Genomic DNA, 26,203 nt, shown 5'->3' with positions numbered 1-26,203 from the left:
AAATTTTACAATCATTAATTAGTACTGCGTAGTTTTCTTTCTTTCTTTTTATTGCAGTTCCAATGTCTTATACACCGCATTCGGAAAACCCCTTTCCCAAAAAGACAGAACTAAAAATTAAATTTCTCATAACCTAAAAATAAACCAAAAAATTGTTTATTCTTAATTGTTATAACGCTAGTACTTACACAACATATATACAAAAGATGCAGGTCTTATTACAAATATATTTTTTGTTCGATTTTTTCGTCAGGAACAATTAAAATTTTCAGTTTTACTGGTGAAGAAAGACCTCAGGTGCCACTCCGTACATTAAATTCAGCACGAACGGGAACGAGTGACGTTTTCCGCTAAATTAGTTAGAAGTATCTTCCTCATATAAAGGCAATATTAAGTATTCTTGCGGGATCGAACCCAAAAGGTTGAGGTGGCAAGTAAGTTGGACACAAATACTAAAAAGCAATATAGCTGAATTACTAGCTCCGTGAAACTTTATTTAAAAAAAAAAATCTAGTATTAAAAGTTCTTAACAGACTCACTGTAATTTTGAATTGGGATAATTTATATTTTTGGTATTCACCAATTTGCAAGTAAAAGTTGCACAAAGTTTTAACCCAGGTTTAAAAGTAAAAGTTTCCACTAATACCCTTGAATTTTTTGAAAACGGTAGGCAAAGTAAGAACAACCAAATAGAAAGATGTGCATAATTAAATAAGTCTGAAAATCCAAACCCAAGTTTTATATTTTGTACGAACTATTAAAATTTAAAAAAAAGTAAAGGGGTGGGAACAAAAAAAATGGCTTTGGTAAAAATTTTTTTATTTGTATGTAATGTAAAATTTAAAAAACATAAAAATATTTTTAAATTTAAACAATTTATAAGATAATCAATTTTCTGGGAAAAAAGAAATTGGGTCAAAAAAAAATAAGATTTTTTTGTTTTGTAACCAAAAAAAAAGAAAATGGCCCGGCCCCGATTTTTTAAAAAAAGGCTTTGTGGTTATTTTTTTTTGATTTCAAAATTTTTATTTTTTTCGCCATTAAATTCCCTTTTGGGCGGAAAAGGAAGGGTTTTAATTTTAAAAACTGCATTCCTTCTTTTGGGGGACTGACAATCAATTTTTAACATTTCCTTTTTAAAAAAACCCAAAATTGACTTTTGAATTTTTACAATTATTTCAATATTTGTTTTGTTATAAAACTGCAAAGTTTGTAAAAGTCCCCTTTTCATTGGATAATCGTGACGTTTTTATAGTTTTTTGGGCCCTGTATAAAGAAAAAACTCAAAATTTTTTCTCTAATAACAAAAGGGGAAATTGCAGTAAATTTTAAAAATATTATAAAAATTAGTTTTAAAGATTGTTGTCATGGTATTTGGCCCCAATATAAAATTTGGGTTTTTTGCAAACCCTAAAACCCCCACCTTTGGGGCTGTGTTTTTAGGGGACAACGTTTATTGGGCCGATAAACCTGTCCCAAAAAATAACTAATAAAATTAAAGGTGTGTAAACAAGTAATATCCGTTTTTGTTAGAGTACTTCGTGTTCCAGGAAAACATTCACACAACTAACACCCTGAATTTGTTAAAACAATGTGCGCGTTGACCCTTTACGCCCCCCAACACATAATAAAATTTAATTTTCATGTTGGTGGATATTTAATCAAACCGAAAATTTATATCATTAAAAAACCATTTTTTTAAAATATTTTAACAAAGGGAAGGGTTTTATTTTTAAAATTTAGTAAAACAATTTTTAAATAAGTATTTAAAAGGGTTTTTTAAACGTGTATGATAATTTTGCAAATTATTCACAGCGGATAATTACACTCCCCACCCGGGCGTGCAAAAAGCCCCTGTTTTTTTATATTAATATATAGATTTCTCGACAAAAATAAAAAGAAAAAACCCGACTTCACCTTTAAAGCGAAGTTGCGCAAAAAAATATTTTTCCCTTTAAATGAAATGTTTTGGGGAATAGCATCAACATTTTTTCGACAAGGTGTAATGTATTTTTGGTTAAATTGCGTCAGGTCAAATTTTTTTTCGAGAAAGTTAAATGCAATCACGTATTGGCCCTCTACATGTTTTTCGAAAAAGAAAACTTTTATTAAATTTCTCGTCTAAAAATTTTACTCGTCCATGTGCAATGTTCCTGTATTATGCAAACAAAACCATTTTGCCAAATTAGCTAGAATTTTTCGTTTATTCCGGAATCATTTTTTGCGAAAACCACTGAACAATATCATGCCTTTTAGACGCCTTTTAAATTTTTTTAACTTGCGTAAATCTTCTCACAAAAGATCGCGTAAAGGTGACCCTTTTGAAGCTTCCGTATATAGCCACTCAATTTCGTCAAGTTGAAATTATGAATTTCACAAGTTGATATTGTGAAACTCAAAACGTAAAATTTTTTGGGTTTAAATTTTAAACAAGTTGAAAAACATGAAATTTGTGTTTTTTGAAAAACGTTTTCGAGAAACGTTTAAAATTCATGAAGCAATTAATTGCACTGTTATGTATGATATTTAGGTAAAGCAATGCAATAAGAATATAAATCGTAAATACTATAACTCCGGTTAGTTATATTTATTCATCCTGATCAGCATGAGTAGGTACATTGTATATGATAATACACAATAAATTATGTACATTTTCTAACATAACTTTCATGTACAATCGTTAACAATAATTCTATACATATCTACTTTATTTATTATAATTATTATTGTATGTCTTATATGAGTATGTGCGTGTGAATATATATATAAGTCGTATTTAAAAAAAAAACTTCCAAAAGGGAGGAATATACATGTATGATATATGTACATGTATATGGTATTCAGATAAAGCAATATAATTAAACGACCATACTATTAGTTATATCTATTCATCCTGAAGAGCATGATACATGTATTAGGTATAATAAAGGACAAAGTAAAATATATACATTTTATAACATAACTTTCATGTAATGGTTAACTATAATTCTATACATATACATGTATATTATATTATGATATATCTTATAATAGAAAAGTCAACTGAAGCCAAAAAAAAACTGATGTAAACTTTATCTTATCAACTTTCTTGTTATCAAAAAATTGACCTGCTTAATTCGTGAAATCGAGTTTGGTATATTCCATTTGAAATGTATAAGATTTCAACATTAGAATAGAAAAAAAGTTGTTCAGACTGCTCGAATGTATGTGCTGGCTTGGCTGTATACGGGTGGCAAAGGCTAATCACTTTCAGGTCAGGCAGTTTGAGGGGTAAAGGTATAAAAAGAACGTAATGACATTATATCACAAATTGTGTAACAAAAACAAATCAGCAAATTCATATTTACAATAAAATATATCATTATATAGTCAGCATTATGTGATGATTAAAACATAAGATAACTACGGTTCAGAAAGCAACTACTTTACATATAAGCCGTGCTAAATAACAAAAATAGAGAAAGAGTGATCCTTTAGAAACATTAATCACAATAGTATTGCACAAAAATGGCAGACTCGGTTCGAGTCTGTACACGAAAAGTTAAGTCTGTCGATTAATTGATGAATTTCAAGTTTATTGCTCATGTGCTTGAAATAAAATAAGTATATCAATTGAATATTTATTGAAATTATTAATATTGAATTGTTTACTCCTTAATCTGTCTGTCATAGCATAAATTGACTTCATTTTGATGAGCACACATTTTCCCAGAATATTGTTGTATTCTATATAATTGTTATAATATCTTTTTCGTTATGAGCAGCTACATTGGTAATAGACCATAAGTATAATTCAATGATCCATCCATCATATGTCATCGATAAATTCTTGTTTCATTTTTTTTAAAGTTTGTGTGTGTGCGCGCGCGTGCGTTGTGCGAGTGAATCTTTTATGTGAAACAGGGAATAGTGCTGTTATGTTGATATTTTGAATTTCTGCATTTTCGTAGTTCCAACAGAGCTACTTGTAACAACAATAAATGATTTATCACGCGAGACACATACTGTAAATGGATTTTCAATATCTATCTTGTATGATGACAATACCTGACCACGTTGGGATATCTGTACAATGGTGTTTGTTTTACGACAACACAACAGGATAGTATCAGAAGGTCCAACTGCTGCACCACGTGGGTCCTGTATCTGGTCATCCTTCACTACGACTCTCGTGTCTGTTTTGATATCATATATGTAAACTGTATGTTTGTTTCTATCTGTTATCACCACTTTGTCACTGCTCTTTATGTAAGTACAGGCGCTAGTGTCTATAGTATATATCTTGTTTGGAAAGTTAACATCAAAATCATGCTCCTCACCTGTCAATGATACAATACGAACAGGTCTTGGATAATCATAAGTCCCTACTACAAACTGTCTATCATCTTTCAAACATATAGAGCAATATTTTGTGGTCACTTTACACGTCCTTCTTGCAGTTATTTCATTAAATTTACTAACATGTAGTAATTCTATATTGTATCCATTGCCACATGTTATCGCTACTTCCTCCTCAGATACTACAACAACAGAAAATGGTTTGTAAGGTAGCTGATATGATCCTACTTTCTCAAGCTTCTCATTGTACACTAAACATTTCCCGTTTTTGTTATCAACAGCCACAAGTCTACCATCAGGTAAAAAATCTATGCCTGTATAGAACGGTTCATCGATATCATCTCCCGTCTTCTTCAAATCAATAGAAGAAACTGGTGTTAACTTTATCATCATGTAAACAAAATTAACATCTCCCTGGTGATGAAAATTCAATTGTAATTGTCCTGGAACATATTCAGTAACTGGTAATGGCGGCAGTTTTATTGTTTCGTCAAATTGAAAAGAAATGTTCACCGTCTCTAAACTCTGACATTCCTCCTTGACGTTACTCTCCATTTTCTGTTCTGCTATATATTTCTGTACTGGAGTTCCATTTTTGAAAATACTTTCAATTGTTTCTAAGCACGATGTTACATCAGCCAAATCTTTCTCGTTTTGTGTTTGCTTCTTTGTCAGATTTTCTAAGGTTTCTTTCTGCAGAGTTTCAGCTCTTTTGTTAACGGAATCTTCTAGATCGGCAAACATTTTCATTACTTCGTCTCGCATTCGTCTTATCTTTACATGTATTTCTTTTATATCTTGAGCAAGTTGATCTTTTGAAGAGTGAATATGTCTCGCAACACTCTCAGCAGCTTCTTTAGCTTCCTTCAATTTCTCCCCTAATGTAGAAATTGGTGAGGTAATATTCCCAGCAATCTTCTCAATTTCTACAACGCTGTGACATTTTCGATGATTAACAATTGCACACTTACTGCAGCAGAGCTTCTTTTCATCTTCACAGAAAAATTCAAAAGAATGTTGATGTTGATCACATAGATCTAAGGCCTTCATTTTAACCGAAATACTTGCAAAATCAGCTTTATTCACGCTCACCAATTTATGGCTTTTTAAGATGGCGAGCATGTTGTGTACATTTGAACAATCATTACACTGGAATTCATTACAAGTTGAACAAAACTTGTCAGCTACAGTTTCTTGATCCTTACTTAAACATGGTTGACACAAGTATTCCTTCACACGACCAGGAACTTCATCATCCTCTCCTATTTTACTTCCACTATCCGCCATTTTGTGTAACGATTATAGTGTCCCTATTTTAGAAATAATATAATGTACCTGTACATTTACATCTCCAGGTCAATATTCAGCGACTTCACAAACTAAGATATTTCAATGAAACAAGTCACGGTTTTTAACTGATTTAACTAAATAAAATGTTTATGTAACCCAAATATATTGTTCCGATCCAAACGTCATCTGTCATTTAATAGATCAACTTGGAAGGCGGAAGTTAAATTTCCATGAAATCTATATTTAAATTATATGTCGAACACAATAACGTTTACATTATCTGGTCGTACCATTATGATATTATGGGTTGTGCAAGTTATTCAACTTTTACATTAGCAAATGTCAAATAAGCGTTGCTGTTCAAGTTCGATATTTACTGCATATGACCGGGTGCGAAAAAAGATAGCATATTTTAAGTATAAATGAAATTTTATGCTTCAGACCATCTAAGATAATGAGCATAAAGTATGCTAAATAATTAATTCTGAAAGATCCTTTTCTTTGTGAAAAAAAAAACTGGTCATCTATGAGTAGATGGGGAAAACGTAGAGGTATATTAATCACTTAAAACATTACTTTGCCAATTAGATATATTAATACCAGAGAAAATGTTTATATTTGGAAGTAAACATAAATAAATAAATAAATTTCACAATGGCTGCATTGAAGGAAAGTAATCTTTTTAATATTTGTTTCAATTTACCGAAAGAAACGAATATTGTTTGTTCTTGGCACCGGACAATACCGTCCCACCTCTATGCCTCATTTTTTTTATTTTAGGCGTAAACATTGATAGTTAGTTTATGAGTTTTTAAATCTGAAGATTAAACTTTTGATTTTGATTGCAGTAGGTCATTATATATATATATATATATATATATATATATATATATATATATATATATATATATATATATATTGTATTTGTATATTTTGTCTTAATAGCGAGTTAGTTTTAAATGCAATATTAATCTTTACATTAAAAATATGTTAAGAAATATATATATATTATTCTTTATGTTTTCACCATATAAAAACTGTCATGCTTAATTTATGTGTAAACAAGATGAATAAAGATATCTATTCGGTGTTATAGTATTTGAGTTTCAAAAACTATTACTGTATTTAAATATCATACATCTTTCTCTAGAAAACTTCAAGATAAGGGAAATAAAGAATATTAGATAATTGTAAAAATTATCAAACTAGATATAGTGATATATTACTACAGATTAAAAAAAATGTTAAATACATATAAGTTAAAAGCGATCATTCGATCAAATCTGTTTTTCTGTTCAGAATACTTTTAAACGAATGGAAATTTCAAGCAATGCTAAATAATGCATCTAATTGTTTTGTGAATTTCATCTTTATTAATTCACGATCAGTTCCATAAATTCACGATTTAAAGTTCATGTTCACGAATTCACGATTTCAATAACACGAATTCATTTTTTACAACTTGAAGAATAAGATTTTTCATTTTTCATTTAGTTCAATAACACAAATTTTTCAACTTCAGTTTCTAACATTGAGAATTCACGATATCAATTCCGTTACTTTACGAATTCACGATTTCAACAATCAACTTCATGATTAAGATTTCAAGAATTCAACCTGACGAGTTTATATTTTAGTTTAGTTTATATACCTTTTTACGACGCGGTCCGTTGCTATGAAATATCGACCGGAATTAGAATGCGCAATCTGCGTAGAATCTGGGCAGAAAATGCTTCGCCCTACATAAAATATATAGTAGAAGTTCATAGACAATGCTGAGTTAGTTCAAGGTAAACGATAGAAAATTATATAAAATAGCTTTCAACAAATATATAAAAGATGACTTTATAGCTTTGTGGCGAAAAATGCCATAAAAAGGCATGGAAAAGACACTTGTTTAAGAATTTACGATCACGGACCTGACACTGAGATCATTTTTTTTAAAGAAGATGTGGAAATATATCTATTAGCAAATGAAAAGTCAACTTATTTGCTGTTGAAATAGTTCATTTAAAAACAAAAGAAATTTTACAACATGAAATCGAGATTAATTATCATTCAGAAAAAATATCAGAACAGGTGATAATGCATTTTTAGTGTTCAATATACCTGATTATATCCTTTATCCGATTTGCCTGTGATGCAAACAGAAAAATTTAAGTCACATAAATAGATTTTAAATTTTTTATTTCTTCAAAATCTTGAGAAGTTCAGATGGGTTGTTTGGAAAAGATATAACATACATTTTATCCGCTTATTCGTAATACATGTTATTTTTAATAATGCACGTCACACAATTTTTCTCTTCTCAAAATCCTTAAACATTGATCGGTATATTTAAAAGTTTCATAAATTACCATTTTAATAAGCGTAACTGATTAACTATATCATGATATTTAAACGTCCCGGTTGAATGAACAAGCGTTCGGGTGCCAATCTGTTTGACACTTGCCGCCTGACCAATCCAATTATTCAAAGGAAGTGTACAATACAAATTGTGTAATATTATGTAATAAAGGGGTAGTAACACCCTACTGTTTCAATTTAAATTACTGATGGAAAAGTCGTCTAATGATACCTTAAACAAAGACATGTGTGTGCCCGTTTTGACCATTGAATTATTACTCCCGCACATTTTCGTAGATCTGTTAAAAAATAAATTTACGTTTTCAGTACTTACCGCCTTAAGGTGACAACGGAGTCAATAATCACTGAAAATACCTAAAATGAGATTTTTTGCTTAGTAGATTTATCAACCTTTTCTGAACACATTCGTGATTTAATTTTGGAAGCAGTTAGTCCAAAAAATGTGTTTTTAAACGTTTTAAAACGGTACCTGTACCATTTTTATCTGCTATTCGCGTAACCTGTCAATTATCGATAACGCTCCGCCCCCTGTTGAGGCATCAATGAGGGAAATCGGTAGTTCCATATATCCGTGAATTACCGGTCCATACTGCTCGTAATTCATGTATCGTACAAATACCGTACATCTTTTTAATGAATATCGTCTACCTTTTATTTGGCATTTTTTATAAAGTAAGGAATTGTCGGCCAATGTACGTAACATAATGTATGAAACATAAATAATTAAGCATAGCGGCAAATCGCACGACCACGGGGTTGATTAAAAATAAAGTTGCTAAAATATCCATAATGTGTGAAAATAATTTGTCTGTCCCGTTAATCTGATAGATATTACATTGAGTTTATGGACTTTTGTACGGATTCAACGGCTTGCTTTACATTAGACCTCGTTTTCTAACAATGTCAAGTAAAACAACAACAAAAACAGACAACATTTTTTATGTGAACGCCTATATGACTTGTGTCAAAAGTCAAAGTCAAAATATCTTTATTTTTCATCAGTTCACAATAAGTGACAACATGATACATTCCAAAAATTATGAAACAATTAAATTCGGGTAAAAAATAGGACAAAGTAGGCTAGCAAAAATCACATTTTAAAAAAGTGAAGATCCTTTCATAAAGAAAAGGAAAAGTTGATTTAAAGTTTCTTCTTTTGTATATAACTTCAGGCTACGAGAAAGTGTGAGAAAATTATTATATTCCAATATGACAAATTGATTCAAAAATGATAAAATGAAAAACTTATAGGCGGAGAAAAGTTGATTTAAACGAAGTTAATGTACACCAAACGATTTTTATTATTATCTCAATTTGTCTTGATATGTCGATTAGGTTTTTGTTACGTAAGGCAACGCTCCTATTTTTATATTTACAGACTAATGCGCGTGTAGTCTGTGACCTATATCCGCGTGACATACCCAGTCTGAACAAAAAATGAGCCGCGTCACGACAAAACCAACACAATGGGCCCGCGACCAGCATGGATCCAGACCAGCCCGCGCACCCGCGCAGTCCGACCAGGACCCACGCTGCTCGCTAACAGTTTCTCTACCTGTAATAGGGTTTGTAAGCGCAGGCCGGTCCGGATCCATGCCGGCCGCAAACCCATCACGTTGGCCCCGTCGCGACACGGCTAAAATGATCTATATTAAGTAACGCGGAATCGGAATCTTTCGTTTGAGTAATTTTAATTGTAAACGTTGTAAGACGATATGTTTACATAAGGCGAGACGGAATTTTTTCTATCTTTTTTTTTTTGAAATTAAGTTTCAAAAAGCTGTGGCACCAGTATCTCTTTACTTTTTGAAAAGGCGCTAGTAAGGTTTGACTATCGAATAAGATTAAAGTATGTTATGACTTTTCCGGCCATTATGGCTAATGGTGTCAAGATTGTTTCTGAATCTGAGGAAAATAATTCTGCGAACTTAATCACGTTTGGATGCCTATAGAAGTATGGCTTAATAAATCGCTTTCTTTCACTATCAAAAAGTGGACAGCGGAGGATATAGTGAAAAATATCACCAATATCGCACTGTGTGCAAAAAGGACATTTCCTTTGATCGTACGGAATTTTTGGATTTGGCCATGACCCAGTTTCAATAGGGAGCCTGTTATTTCCTGATCTTAAATGGAATAAATTTAAACGAAGATTTTGGGGTAAGATTTTAAAGTAGTTTTCAAGTTTTAATTCTCTTTTAAATAACTTATAATTTGAACATTTAGCTGATTGTAGCATTGGACCGTGCCATTTCTGGATAAACTGGTCTGTCAGTGTATGTTTAACTAAATGATTTATATTTTTTAAGTTTACAGTCTTTTGGTTAAGCCAAATATAGGTATATCCCGTGGAATCTAATATTGATTTAACTGTATCGATCCACTTAAAACTTGAATTTGAGTGGAGCATATATTCATAGCATTTTCTCGCGATCTTTTCTGTTTTTCCTGCTAAGAGTTTGCACCAAAATTGAATAATTCGTGACTTGATTACAATTTCTAGTGGAACTCTCCCCAAGTCCCCATATAGAAAGGAAAGCGGGGTGCTTCGTTTACTTTTTGTTATTTTTCGCAAAAATTCTGTATGAACCCTTTCTATAAGATCAAGGTTTTCTATTCCCCACACCTCACAATTATATGTAAGAATGGGTACTATTGTCTGGTCAAATAATTTAATCTGCAGATCAATTGGTAGGTCAAGGTTAAATATTCTTGTGTATAGGAGATGCATAGCCTTCTTAGCCTGGCTAGCTATAGATTTTCGAGCGCCAAGAAAATTTCCAGACGAAAAGAACAAAATGCCTAGGTATTTAAATTCCTTTACTATTTCTATAGGTTCATCTTTGAAAAAAAACTTATATCTATCTGGTTTATTTGTTCCAAATATTATAATTTTAGTCTTGTTCATATTTATTGTTAATTTCCATTTATTGCAATATTCATAAAAATCGTTTAATAAGTTTTGAAATTTAGCCTCATCATCGCTCATTATAGCGGTGTCGTCCGCGTACAGCAGTACAAATAATTTAATAAATAGCTGAATTTCATTATCATTTAATTCTAAGACAATACCATCATTATTCCTTGAGAGAGATTGTTCCAGATCGTTTAAGTAAATAGAGAAGAGGATCGGCGAAAGATTTTCGCCTTGCCTTACGCCGCACGTGCTGTCGAAAAACATTGAAACTAGGTCATCCTTTGAAACACAGGATTTTATGTTCTGGTACATGTTAAATATAATCTGGTATAATTTTCCCTGTACTCCTATATTTCGTAATTTACACCATAATCCCGCCCGCCAAACTTTATCGAACGCAGAAGAAAAATCAATGAATGAAACAAATAATTTCTTTTTCTGTGACTTAAATTTATCAATGAGGAATTTTAGAGAGAAAATATGGTCAGTGGTTGAATTACCGGTTCGAAACCCTGCCTGGTCCTCATTTAAAAGGCCGTTTGTATCAAGGAAATTTTTCACTCGCTCGTTAAGTATTGCTGTAAATAATTTGCCCATGCACGAGAGGATTGTGATTGGTCGATAGTTTTGGGGGTCAGTCGGTGAACCTTTCTTTTTATAAATTGGTTTTATTGAACCAATAAGCCAGCTATCTGGGATAACGCCCGAGTCAAATATTTTATTAAAAAAGGAGCAATAGATAGGTATCATAAACTCTTTAGTACTTTTTATGTATTCGTTATAGATATAATCTTGTGGGGAAGCTGCTTTGGCATTATTACATTTTGATATCATTTTGCGGATTTCATCTTCAGTTATTTCCGAATCGAGGCTGTTATTTTCTACATGTAATGGGTTCGAATCTAGGTTCGGGTCAGTGGCGTTTGACAATTCTTCGTCAGTATTAATATTTTTAAAATGATTATAAAAAGTCTCAATGTCTGGCGTTTCGCGGGGTTTTGAATTATTTTTTAGCCTATTTAGGAGATTCCAGTATTGTTTTGGTTGGCCTGGATGCATAGCACGAAGTTTCTTTTCATTTCGTGATTTATGTATACTGATGTATTTATTCATAGTCTGCTTATATGACCTACTTGCCTTATCTAAATTTTGTTTGTTTTCATGACTTTTGTGTAAGTTGTACTTCTTTCTAGCGGTATTGTACATACGCCTAAATTTTTGGCACTGAGGCCCATACCAGGGTTTACTATTTGGTTTTCTTTTAAATTTAAATGTGTTTTTCGATGAGAAGGTTAATTCTGCTGCATTTTGGAAAATAGATGAAATTTTATTTGCAATGTCGTTTATGTCTGTTGCGGATGGGGTCTGTTGCATATTTTGTAGTTTGGTTTTTATATTATCGACTTCAGGGTATTGGATATTCATAACAAATTCAGACTTAAGGTCATTAACCCATTTGGGGGGTTTTTAAAGTGGTGCGTTCGAAACTGAGTCGGAAGCGGATATATCGTGTGACTTAGGCGGCAAGTTATTAATGTCTATAATTATTTCTAGCACCAAAATTGCATGGCCGTCGGAGAAAAGAAGGTCTGATTCTAAAATCCGGAAGTCAGTAAAATACTGAAAACATTTGTATGTTGCAAGTGCGTAGTCAATCGTAGACACATTTTTAAAAGTGAATTTATTTGAGTCGCCGATTCGTCCGTTTAATATAAAAAAATTATGGGTTGACAAATTTCGATCAATTTTAGGCCCGTGGCATCAACCTTTGAATCGGGCGATAGTCTTTGAAGGGGGATATTTAGCCGTTTTAAATCTTCTACACAGTTAAAGTCATTAACAAAATCTTCATCAAGATCAAGCCCTCTTGCAATTGACCTATCAAAACATACAAAATCAGGCAAACATGCACAATGAGCGTTCGCATCCCCTAGTATAATGCAATAGTTATATTCAGCTGCTTTCTCTGAGACCTCATTTTCGAATCTAAAAAGTTCATCTTCGTTAAAAAATTTTGACTGCCTAGGTGGGATATACATTGTTCCAATAATGTAAGATTTGTCATTTTTCAGGGAAACCTTTATCCAAAATATGTATTCAGAATCACATTTTAATATTTCAATAAAATCTAAAAGTTCATTTTTCAAGAAAAAACCAGTGCCACCTGACTTTCTAATATACCTTTCTTTCCTGGGTTTCGAATAAAAAGTGAAGCCAGGTATCTCAATGATATCATAAAAGTCAACTTTTGTCTCTTGGACGGCCAAAATATCGAAAGATTGTACGAGCGCAATAAAATCCGGATAATTACATTTCTGTTTTAAACCGCATACGTTTAAACTGCCAATTTTAATTGAACGCGTTGCTTGTTTCATAATAGAATTTTTACAATTCGGATTCCGAGCATTTTTTTCATCCGTCGGGGGCAGTATTTCTTGATTATCAAAATGTTCACACTTTCTAAAATTAGAACAAGAAGGGAGGTTAATACAGTTTTCGCAAAGATAATCAATATTTGGCTGTAATTTAAGTTCACAGTTGCTCACACAAGTAAGATCAGTATTTATAAAGTGTTGACATTTGGTTACATTTGAAGAGGATGGTAAGTTTAAACATAAATCACAAATATAGTCAATATTTCTGTTACAGGTTAAGTGAAAATCATACATATTGTCATTATCGTCAGAATTGATTGTGTATGACGTGGAAACTGTATTACAACTGTTACTTAAAAGAAGATTTTCAGAGCTTAAGTTATTACTACATTTAGAAGATAATACCTTATAATCATTACAATCTTGGTTAGAATACTCAAATGTTCTTTCAGTCAATAAATCACTATTACACGTGGAAATACTGTCCTTTTAAGGTGCTAATCAACACTAGAGTTTGCACTTACAGCAGCCGACATTCCGTGATCACCATGTGTAACGACGTCTGAGTACGAGCGTTCTTTGGAAGAGTTAAGGATCTGAAGATGGGGAGCAGTTATCTGATGTCCAGGCAAGGGGGGATTTGTTGAATTTGTCTCGTGAATTTGTTCGTTAGAATAGCTCGGTTTAGATTTATGTCTCATACCGTTAGAGTGCTGCCCATTTGAAGAGTGTACCGAAATGTCATTTTGATGAGGCCCGGCAACCCCTACGTCAGGAACAGTTGAAGTAGTTTGAGAGCCATAAGGGGGAGGTGGTGGTCTTGGGACTGTATATCCCTGTAGAGTACGTTGGAGAGGCTCTTGGTTTGCTAATTGTGATTGGATAATATTACAGAGTTTGTCGTTGTTTTCTTCTACAGTTGCTTTCACCCTATCTTGAATATTGGTGTGGCGTGATTTACCCATTATTTCCCACCAATCAGGGAACATATCCTGGATAACTTTGCCGCGCACTTTCAAAGCAGCTGGATATACAATTTTAACATACTTGCTGCCATGTTTTGAGCGTTCGGTTTTAAATTGTTGCCACAGTTTTTTCCTTGCATCAGATATCTCTTTGGGAAAGTCTCTGGATATACCAATGTTAGTATCCTTCAATCTAAAACAATTTGCTAATATCAGCTCAACCTCTGTTGTGGTACGGTGTCCCTGACAAATTTCTAAACCATTTTAGATTGTTTAAGGATGACTATTTCTATATGAATCAATAAAAAAAGATATTAATATATATTATCAATGAATGCTTTGAATAAATTGTTCGCCAGTAAACCGAACACAGTTCTAATAAATCTGGGACAAAGTATGGAATTTATTGTATATCTCAGTAGAAACTGGATATCTATACCGTGCATAGATGCTTTTCATGATAATAGAAGTCAAGAAGATCAGATCATAATGATCGAGTGATACCTTTCATTTCTGTTAAAATATGTGAAGCATTTGTATCAATTTGGAGGAAAAAATATATAATATCCCGTTCTTATTTGTACATCTACCGTGGCCTTTAAAATACCGTCAGAAGCTCAGTTTTTTGTTATTTTAATTTATATTTTGACAGAATTTCATACACGAATACACAGACAGAGTGACACTGGTATAATATAATAATAATGCTGATGAAACTTCAAAAGTGAAACAATTAAATACCCCGCTAGCGGTGCGCAAATACGTTCCATTTCCCCCCACCGAGTGCCTCAAATTTTACCGAAAGTCACGTGACATGTGCGACCGATACCAGACGGACAGTAAATCACGTTAAGATTTGAAGAAATTTCTGTTATAAACTGATATTAATCAGCAACTTTTTAATTGGTCAGATGTCACTGGGTCATAAAATGTTGTTAGAGTATGTTACCGCAACCTGTGACCCTCTCTGGTGCGATATTTGTGTATTATGCAATTATTTAGCGTGAAACGTAGGGGTCCGAGAGAGAACAGCCGATTTATGACACTTCGTTTGATGCGGGTCGGACTAACTTTGAATCGGCATAACTTTTTTAATAATCAAGCAATTAACATGCGGTTTAAAGCACATGAAAGGGAATTCATTTACGGAGGGAACCGTGTCAGGGATTTTTGTTTGCTCAATCAGCGACTTAATTATCTTTAATTACGTAATATGTATGGTGAAAAAAGTCGCATAAATTGTTTGACGTTACGTAATATTTTTTTGAGAAAAGATAGAAAAAATTTGAGACACGGTTCCCCAGATATTATAAGTATGTTTATTTTCCAAAAGTTTGATAACAAAAAAATAAAAAATGACTTTGATATGACGTTTTAAAATTTTAGGATTTTTATTAAAAATCAATCATTTACAAAGGCATTTTTTTCAAATATGTTATTTTTTTATGATGATCAGCGACAATTAATGCACAAAGATTAAATAAATAACAGTTATTACTAAAATAAGTTGGTGTAAATGACATTTATGTTAGTACCACGGAAAGTGTCTGTTGTCACCTTAAGTCATCCTTTAACATATCTTTAACACCCTGCTGTTTCAATTTAAATTACTGATGGAAAAATCGTCTAATGATACCTTAAACAAAGACATGTGTGTGCCTGTTTTGACCATTGAATTATTACTCCCGCACATTTTCGTAGATCTGTTAAAAATAAATTCACGTTTTCAGTACTTACCGCCTTAAGTCATCCCAAAATTAATATTTTTTGATAACATGAAATCGCATCTATTAAAGCCTTAAAGTATGATAAACTGTAGACATCGTTATTGCGTTTTGCCCTACGCAGAATACGCATGCGCGAAATGCAACATTCGTTGCTATGGAAAATCGTATTGTAAAAAGGTCTATACGAATTTATTTTAGTTAGATTGTATTTGAAGCTATAAGCTTATTAATATAAGACATTCTCGAATCTGTTCCTGGAACCAACTTATACTAAGAAAGGACTGTAAAGCTTCTCACAGGAACAACAGCAATCCTTATGAAAATCACTAATTCCAACGTCATGTCGCGAAAATGTACATATTTTTCTTAACTTTGAATTTAAACCTCACAAATTAAACTTTATGTTATCTTAATTTCAACTTCATGAATTCTTGATCGTAAGTGTTTAATTCTAATACATGTTCATGTACATGCGTCCAATTCTTTTATCTACATGTGTTCAATTCTGATAGACACATGTGTTTGATACCGATATGCGCATGCGTTAAATACTGATATGTCCATGCCATTAAAATATGTTTATTCCTTTAGTACTTATCAATATGTTCAGGTGTTTAGTACATATATGATCATGTGATTGATGCATTGTTTTCCATGTTTATATGCCAAACTAGCAAGGGATGTGTCGAACCCGTACCACCGAACCGGCGTCTAAACGCGAAAGTCCCTGTCTATTTCCCGCGGGTTGAGGACAGAGTGACAATTAACTGGTGAATAATATGTACATCATAATAGTGCATCTCCATTATACTCATTATTTTGTTTGTTCTACATCATCAATACAGTATAGGTTGTATAAGTACTTTCAAGCTTTAACTGGTGGGGGGAGGCATAAGGTCTGTTCCTGGAACCAATAACCATAATTTCCAACACTAACGGGCACCTGAGAAGAACCAACGACAATCCGTAAAGTAGATGAATACATCTCTCATATAAAATAATCCAAGGACGCTAGCTTAAACTTACAGCGTTGAGAGGAATGCGATTTGACTTTAACGACATTGACCATTTGGCCATGATCACCTACATTATACTAGAAAAAATCAAGACATTATGTATTTTTGCTTCACATTGAAACGTACAGTGTTCAGTTCGGACAAGCGCGTTTTTGCGCCAATTACGACAGTTCAATGGTAACAGCGCAACTGTACGATGACAAAGTGCAACAGTACGATGGTGACAATATGGCAGTACGATGCCGAAACACGACAGTACAATAGTGACAGTCCATCGTACTGTAGTATTGTCACAATCGTACTGTCGTAATGTCACCATCGTGTTGTTACCATCGTATTGGTGTGCAAATCTGTCGTGCTGTCGTTATATCATCATCGTACTGTCGTATTGTCACCATCGTATTGTTGTGCTTAACTATCGTACTGTCGTTATATCATCATCGTACTGTCTTATTGTCACCATCGTACTGTTGTGCTTTACAATCGTACTGTCGCGCTTTGTATATGAGGAAGGCAAGAATACGATGGTGATATAACGACAGTACGATGGTGATGATGCGACAGTAAGATGGTGAAAATACGACAAAAAAGATGATAACAATATGATGGATTTGCCATCGTTCTATCACCATCGCATTTTCGTGATTCGCTCTTTTCGTTCTCAGAGAAAACGCGTTTGTCCTATCGGAACCCCGCAGAAATGTACTTTCTACTTATTTTCACATTCGTCTTATTGTTTTTACACTAAATTAATGTGAAGACTTTGGTATTTTAATATAAACGGCTCAATCTTCAGTTCAGTAGTTTTATTGCTAAGATTATAGAAATGGAAACTATTATTTTTGAATCTAAAGTTTCTGGCAAATACCACTTATTTAGAAAAAAAAAGGGTCAGTGAAATAGGCCCACTTTGGACCATATAGGTATTTCCGTGAGAGATATAGGCGGCGATCATTGTCTTTTAAATGTTAAAAAATTGTGCTGGAACTGTTTAACGGATATCTCGGAATTTACATTTTTTTCTAGACATTTAACACATTAAAATTAAAGCAAGCTTACTGGCATTTACATATGTTTCAGTAAGAGTCAGTCGTGTCCCGATATTTAATCTCTCCAGACGTTCTGTGTATAAGACTTTTGGTCAAAATATAATAACTCTTATTTATAACGATTCACCGTTCATTTTCTGCATGTTATTTATTCAAGTATTTTGTACCTTCCTTAATATCATCGTGCGTGTCATAGTTTCATGTTTTTGAATGAAGGTTTGATATCTACTCTCAATTACCTAAATCCGAGTAACATAATCAATTAACCCTTTATTTGCAGGTTATCGATTCAAGTATCTTGTACCTCCCTCGGTACCATGTACGTTTCATAGTACACTGTACGTGTTACAAAATCATGTACGTGTTACAAAATCATGTACGTGTTACAATATCATGTACGTGTTACAATATTATGTACGTGTTACAATATATATAATGTATGTGTTACAATATCATGTAAATGTTACATTGTCATGTACATGCCTTAATGCTACGTTTGTGTCATAATACCATGGACGTGTAACAGTGCAATGTACGTGTTACTATATCATGTACGTACTACAATATCATGTACGTGTTACAATATCATGTAAATGTTACATTGTCATGTACATGCCTTAATGCTACGTATGTGTCATAATACCATGAACGTGTAACAGTACAATGTACGTGTTACTATATCATATAAGTGTCAGAATATCATGTACATGTTACAGAGTCATGTACGTGTACTAATGCTGCTTATGTGTCATAAATCCATGAACGTGTTACAACATCATAAACTTGGCACATTCGCGTATTGTATACATACCGTGTTTGTCCAGTTAAATAGAAAAAGTTCGAAATTTAGATACAATTTGATGGAAAGACCCTAGAGGTTGTGAATACCAAATGCGAGGTGAGTTTGGCGAATCTTTATCTATTTTGACTACAGAGAATACCGAAGTGTCCATACCGTACACATATTTATGTTATATGTGATTGAAGGAATTAACGGGCGCTTGTTTTATTCCGAAGATAAAACACTTTTTTTCTTTTTAAATTTGTCTGCGTACATGTTTAGTCACTTTAAAGACGTCTGGATATGTCGAAAGCTTACTGAATAAACATTTGAAACATTTATTTATGTTATTATTTTATGTTTTGGTATTTTTGTATTTTTATAGCAGCACGCCTCCAAAAGATGATAGAAAAACTACCCTCATACTCACGAGAGAAATATGTATGATATTTAAGTAAAGCAATGCCATTAAAATATAAAACACAATTACTTCGGATAGTTATATTTATTAATAAGACACAGTAAAATAGTTTCTAACATTTCAATAATTCTATACATATCTATTATATTATAATAGAAAGTCAACTGAAGCCAGAAAACTGATGTAAACGTTAACTTATAAACCATTAAACTGCTTAAGTTTGGGAAATGGATTAGTCTTTTTCGAGGTTGGTACAGTCCATTTGAAGTATACTAGATTTCAATATTAAAATAGAAAAAATGTACATGCTGGCTGTATACTGGTGGGAAAGCATAATTACTTTCAGGTCAGGCAGAATCTGAGGGTTAAAGGTATAAAAAGAACGTAATGACATTATATCACAAATTATTTAACAAAAAAAATTCAGCAAATTCATATTTACAATCAAATGTACCATTATACAGTCAACATTATGTGATGATTACAAAAATAAGATAACGATGGTACAGAACGCAACTACTTTACATATAAGCAGTGCTAAATAAAAAATTTAGAGAAAAAGTGATCCTTTGGTAAGGTAACACTAATCACAATAGTATTACACAAAAATAGCAGACTCGGTTTGAGTCTGTACACGAAAAGTTAAGTCTGTCGAATAATTGATGAATTTCAAGTTTATTGCTCGTCTGCTTAAAATAAAAGAAGTATATCAATTGAATATTTATTGAAATTATTAATATTGAATTGTTTACTCCTTAATCTGTCTGTCATAGCATACATTGACTTCATTTTGATGAGCACTGATTTTCCCAGAATATTCTTGTATTCTATATAATTGTTATTATATCTTTTTCGGTATGAGCAGCTACATTGGTAATAGACCATAAGTATAATTCAATGATCCATCCATCATATGTCATCATAAATTCTTGTTTCATTCTTTAATAACTTTGTGTGTGAGTGGGCGTGGATCTTTGAAACAGAGAACAGAGCTGTTAACTATGTTAATATTTTGAATTTCTGCATTTTCCTATTTCCAACACAGATATTTGTTACAACAAGAAATGATTTATCACGCGAGACACATACCCTAAATGGATTTTTCATATCTATCTTGTGCGATGATAGTATCTGACCTGTTTGTGATATCTGTACTATGGTGTCTGTTTCACGACAACACACCAGGATAGTATCAGAAGGACCACCTGCTGCACCACATGGTCCCTTTATCTGGTCATTCTTTACGTTTCTCACGATGAAATCATATATGTAGACAGTATGCTCGTATCTATCTGTAATCACCAATATTTCGCTATAGTCGCTATTTCTTATGTAAGTACTAGCGCTAGTGCCTATAGGATATGTCTTGTTTGGAAAGTTAATTCTCAAATCTTGCTCCTCTCCTGTCAATGATAAAATACGAACAGGTCTTGGTTCATCATAAGTCCCAACTACAAACTGTCTATCATTTTTCAAACATATAGAGTCATATTTCTTTTTCACTTTACATGTCCTACTTGAACTTATTTCATTACATTTACTAACATGTAAAAATTCTATTTTTTTTTCACCACAACGTGTTATCGCTACTTCCTCCTCAGATACTACAACAACAGATAATGGTATGAAAGACAGCTTATATGATCCTACATTCTCAAGCTTTTCATTGTACACTAAACATTTCTTGTTACTGTTATCCACAGCCACCAGTCTACCATCAGCTAGAAAATCTATACCTGTATATAACGGTATTTTGATATCATCTCCCGTCTTCTTCAAAACAGTGGCAGAAACTGGTGTTAACTTCATCGTCATTTCAACAGAATTAACATCTCCCTGTCGAGCAGACCTAAATAGTAATTGTCCTGGAACATATTCAGTGATTGGTAATGGTGGCATCTTTAATGTTTCGTCGAAATGAAAAGAAATGTTCATTGTCTCTAAATTCTGACATTCCTCCTTGATGTTTCTGCTGAGAGCATTGACGTTACTCTCCATTTTCTGTCCTGCTATATATTTCTGCACGGAAGTTCCATTTTTGAAAATACTTTCAATCGTCTCTAAGCACGATGTAACATCAGCCAAATGTTTCTCGATTTGTGTTTGTTTCCTTGTTAAATTTTCTAATGTTTCTCTCTCAATAGTTTCAGCACTATTGACGACGGACTCTTCTAAATCGTCAAACATTCTCATAACTTTGTCTCGCAATCGTCTAACCTCTACATGTATTTCTCTTATATCTCCAGCAAGTTGATGTTTTGAAGAGCGAATATATCTCGCAACGCTCTCAGCAGCTTCTTTAGCTTCCTTTAATTTCTCCCCTAAGGTAGAAATTCGTTTGTTTATTTTTCCGGCAATCTTCTCAATTTCTACAACACTGTGACATTTTCGATGATTAATAATAGCACAAGTACTGCAGCAAAGTTTCTTTTCATCTTCACAGAAAAATTCTAAAGAACGTTGATGTTGATCACATAGATCTAAGGCCTTCATTTTAATCGAGAAACTTGCAACATCAGCTTCTTTCACGCCCATCAATTTATGATTTTTTAAGATGGCGAGCACGTTGTGTACATTTGAACAATCATTACATTGGAATTCATTACAAGTTGAACAAAACTTGTCAGCAACAGTTTTCTTATCCTTACTTAAACATGGTTGACACAAGTTTTCCTTCACACGACCAGGAACTTCATCATCCTCTCCTATTCTACTTCCACTATCCGCCATTTTGTGAAACGATTATATGGACGCTTTTAGATATTACATACATACATACATACATACATACATACATACATACATACATACATGTACATATATTTACATCTCCAGATCAATATTCAACAACTTCTCAAACTAAGATATTTCGATGAAACAAGTCAGGGTTTTAAGATGATGTAACTAAATAAAATGTTCACGTCAGCCATAATATATTGTTCCGACTGTCCAATGTCTACATTTCGTTTCTACAAACAATAGATAAACTTTGGACGCGGAAGTTAAGGTGATTCCGCTTTGTCAGCCATGTTTGTTTTCACCAAGTCTGTCCAAGTGAAAGTAGGCCATAATTCATATAACAACAAAGCTCACAATGAAAAATGATGAATCATTTGAAAGTACACTTCCAGGTCATTAAAAAAATGAATAACATGTCAATTTATATAAATGGTAGCCATTTAATATGAAAGCTATTTTATGTCATATATAAGCACGTGGACATAGCCCAGGCAAAAACATGAAATAATTGGCACCATGTACATTTTATAGTACTATGTACGTGTTACAATATTATGTACGTGTTACAATATCATGTACGTTTAATAGTTCATGTTAATGTTACAGAATCATGTACGTGTCTCAATACTGCGTATATATCATAATACAATGTACGTGTTACACCATCACAGAAGAAGTGTCATAAATTGTTTTATTCAACGTGTTCAATAAATTTAGTATTGAATCTACACGAATATATAATATTCTATCTATCACATATTCAAAAAGAGAAACGGTTTACAGTTAAAACAAGTCATTTTTCATTGACGCGCCTATAGTGTAACGCTTACATAAGCGCGCTTTAAATATAACGCTATGTTTATATATATCGCAAATGACGTCACGTCAAAGTGTTATTGTACCCCTGCGCCGAAGTTATTGAAATGAATGCATGTTATTATGTCATTAAAATGATTAAAGGACGCTTATTATATTCGAAAGATAAACTACATTCCCTTTTTAACAATTTGTCCTGCAATTTCACGTTTTTCGAAATTTAATTATCAATAAACTTCATTACAGGTTGTTTGCCACTATGTAGATTTTAGAAACAATTGTCTATGCTATGCTTGTCCTTTATTAGACTTTAATACATTTTTACATGGCCAGGAAAAGACTCCAGGGGCGAGGCAGAGAATACGCTAGTGCTTACAGCGCTTTGGTTTAAAACTTCTTTATCTTAATGGTACACAAGCACTTATGTTCATAGCAATTCGACTCTGTACTTTCTTGAACATAATTTATTCTAAAATTCTAACATATTGTCAAGCTAGTTTCAAACTCACATTGTTCAATTGCTGTAATATTGTACTTTTCTTTACTCCTATTTATTTTTGTAAACATTTATTTATGTTTTCTATACTCTAATCATAGAATGATTAAATTAACGAACCTGTGCAAAGAGGTGGATATATTGGAACTCTGATACATATTTGTTACATTTGTGGTTTGCGAAAGTGATAAGCATGTGTAACCTGTACACAGCTAGGACAGTCGGCACATCCGTTTAGCCGAATTAAGATCTATACTGTTGGTAGCTTATATTTTTTTAATAATTTCAAAACCCGTAATTGTAAAAAAACTGTTCAAATTTAAAGTTGGATAGCTGTATTAAATACCTTGTGCTGATAACGGGTTAATATCATTGATATTGTATATCTATAATTGAGGCAACATATCTTCCTTAACCACAAATGACTGTACATATTATTTATGTATCTTATAAATTAAAATACTGTCATAGTTTTCGTTCTCACTCGTATCCACTCCATGTCTAACAGCTCGAATAATCTATTGCTATCTGTTTACATCAATATTGACAAATAATTCTGATATAAAATGACTTTTAACGCCTATAAATATTTTATCACCTAAACAATTACTCATTTTTATTCTTTCTGCTTAAGAACGTGGTGGTAGTGTTCGGATCCTGGAGCACATATATCAATACATTTGATAAATATGGTGATAAATGACTGCATATTGAAGAAAACGGAAATTGTTAAAAATGTGGCGGGCCGAATTAAGAGTTTCAAATAGAATAAAATTTATAAAACTATTCGGAACCGATCGTATATTTCAAAAGACTGTAATGATGGCGATTGACCAACAGCAGAATATTTTAATGCTAAGCATTTTAAATATCTGCCTGAAATATATGAGGCTGCCTACTCTTTTAAAAATTGAATGTTACAGGTAAATTTCGATGGATATTTAAAGAAATTCCCTTTGGCGACATGAATTATTGATCGTTCATGCAAAATAATTTATAAAAATGAAGGGAATAATAGCAACATGTGAACTTATTTTGACATTTTCCTATTCACAGAATACCCTCGGATGGGCATAATGTCACTATATATATACGTTATAAGTTTAACTTAAATTGTGCAAAACATTTAATTAATTACATGTTTATCAAAGAAAATTGAAGATTTGAACTTGAAAATAACTGTCATAGCCCGAGCACTTCATGACCGAAACTCTCTTACCACTATATAACGTACCCGTATTATCTTAGATTTTTTTCTATATTGCAATGAAAATGCAAAATGTTTAAATCTTAATAACTTGAACAACTCATAAAAATCAAAATGGTACGGATGAATAATGTTAATATAGACTTCAAGGAAGCTCCGTAGCCAAACAGAGGAGTGCGCTAGGGTTTTTGATGGTCACATACAACCCACTCACGATTCAAAGATTTGCTTTGTGTATGTGGCAGCTTCCAGAATCTCGTCGCTAACTTTTACGGCTTCAAATATTAATTTAAACTCATTTTTTCTTGAAATAAAAATTACGTATCTGCAAAGTGTATTCAAAATAGAATCAATTTAAGAAAAAAAAAATGATCAGAAAGTTAATGTTATTAACGATAACGCTTATAAACACTACACATGTCAACGTTTTTTTGTTTAACTTGTAAAGGTAGTCTATCGATAAATCTCACTAGCTTGAAATAATTATGTTCTGCGGGAAAACCGTTGTAAACTCGCACAATGGAAACGGGTTTAGACTGGTTTTATTAAAAAAGAATTTTCTTTCTTCAAATATTTTATTTAGCCCTTTATATCAACTAATTAGTGAAGATCTGGAGCTCCGGTACTTAGGCAATAACTCAAACGTTTGGTATAGCTACACATGCGATTCATTGATAATGTCATTTTGCAATTGATAAATACCGTATGATTATCTATATTATATTCAAATTCTATCGTACAATTGACAAATTGTGTACATATTTGTCCGAAAAATTATTCATTATTTATTTTATCTGCGTCAGCTCTTAAATATACCACATAATGAATGGGGCTATTCAATTCTATATTACCAGAAGAAACAAACCCCTAAACATAAACGGTCACTGGCAAAGAAAGTGCCGCCGAATTTTATAATTTTTCAATTTTATTTATTTAAATTAATGAATAAGACCGGAAAAAAGTATTAAAAAGGCAACATGACATTTTCAAATGATATAGATTTTCATATATTCTGCTGATAATTTAAAGTATGTCTGAAGCCATGCCTTAAAAAATTTAAGCCCTGAATTACTACAACTATTCTGTCTTTTTCCCGATCCTCGACTGTAAGTCATGTTGTATGCATGTGTTTTATTTACAAACCAACAAGTTAATTATTCTTTAAATTTATCTTTTATATAATGTATCCAAAAGACCTTTTAACGACGCGGTCCGTTGATATGAGTAGTATAGGGGCCTCTTTAACGTCACGACTGCGCATGCGCGGCGCCATATTGGATTCTTTTTTTAGAATGACATCATCGTTCTATATTTAGAAATTCATTTTTAATCTCCCGGAAGTATACGGAGCTGACTCGTATACACGATTTAGGGCTTGAATCGCGGACATTGAAGTCAGGTCCTCGGCCCTAGACGGGAGAGATAACATTTCAAATGAAAATTATACACATGTATCCATAAAAAATATGAATAAAATGACTTACCTTTTAATTAGGACATTTTGTATTTAAATAATAGTCTGTATTATTTATATAACATTATTAATAAAAATAGTATTAAAAAACTTAATTCAATATTAATATATTATTTCAAATGTGTTTTTCTATAAACATTCCAAATAAAAGAAAATGCGTTAGTAATAAGATATAATTGAAAACTGACTGACTAATTGATTCTTTATAATACAATGAATAAGACA

General features: G+C 32.5%; 2 protein-coding genes across 2 annotated transcripts; both read right to left on the bottom strand.

The window, feature by feature from the left end:
- Positions 1–3,915: 3,915 nt before the first annotated feature.
- On the bottom strand, positions 3,916–5,625 carry LOC132718646 (uncharacterized). The gene has a single exon (XM_060702362.1). The coding sequence runs from the start codon at positions 5,623–5,625 to the stop codon at positions 3,916–3,918; it is 1,710 nt and encodes a 569-aa protein (XP_060558345.1).
- Positions 5,626–19,344: 13,719 nt separating this feature from the next.
- LOC132718647 (uncharacterized) lies at positions 19,345–22,221 on the bottom strand. The gene has a single exon (XM_060702364.1). It carries the CDS (start codon positions 21,974–21,976, stop codon positions 20,246–20,248), a length of 1,731 nt encoding a protein of 576 aa, XP_060558347.1. The 5' UTR covers positions 21,977–22,221; the 3' UTR covers positions 19,345–20,245.
- Between the last annotated feature and the right edge of the window lie 3,982 nt (positions 22,222–26,203).

This window comes from Ruditapes philippinarum, unplaced genomic scaffold (genome assembly GCF_026571515.1).
Source record: "Ruditapes philippinarum isolate M1 unplaced genomic scaffold, ASM2657151v2 ctg8566_1_1_1_1, whole genome shotgun sequence".
In the NCBI taxonomy this organism is placed as follows: Eukaryota; Metazoa; Mollusca; class Bivalvia; order Venerida; family Veneridae; genus Ruditapes; species Ruditapes philippinarum.
The sequence above is the reverse complement of the archived record's forward strand: the minus strand, read 5'-3'. Positions and strand labels throughout refer to the sequence as shown.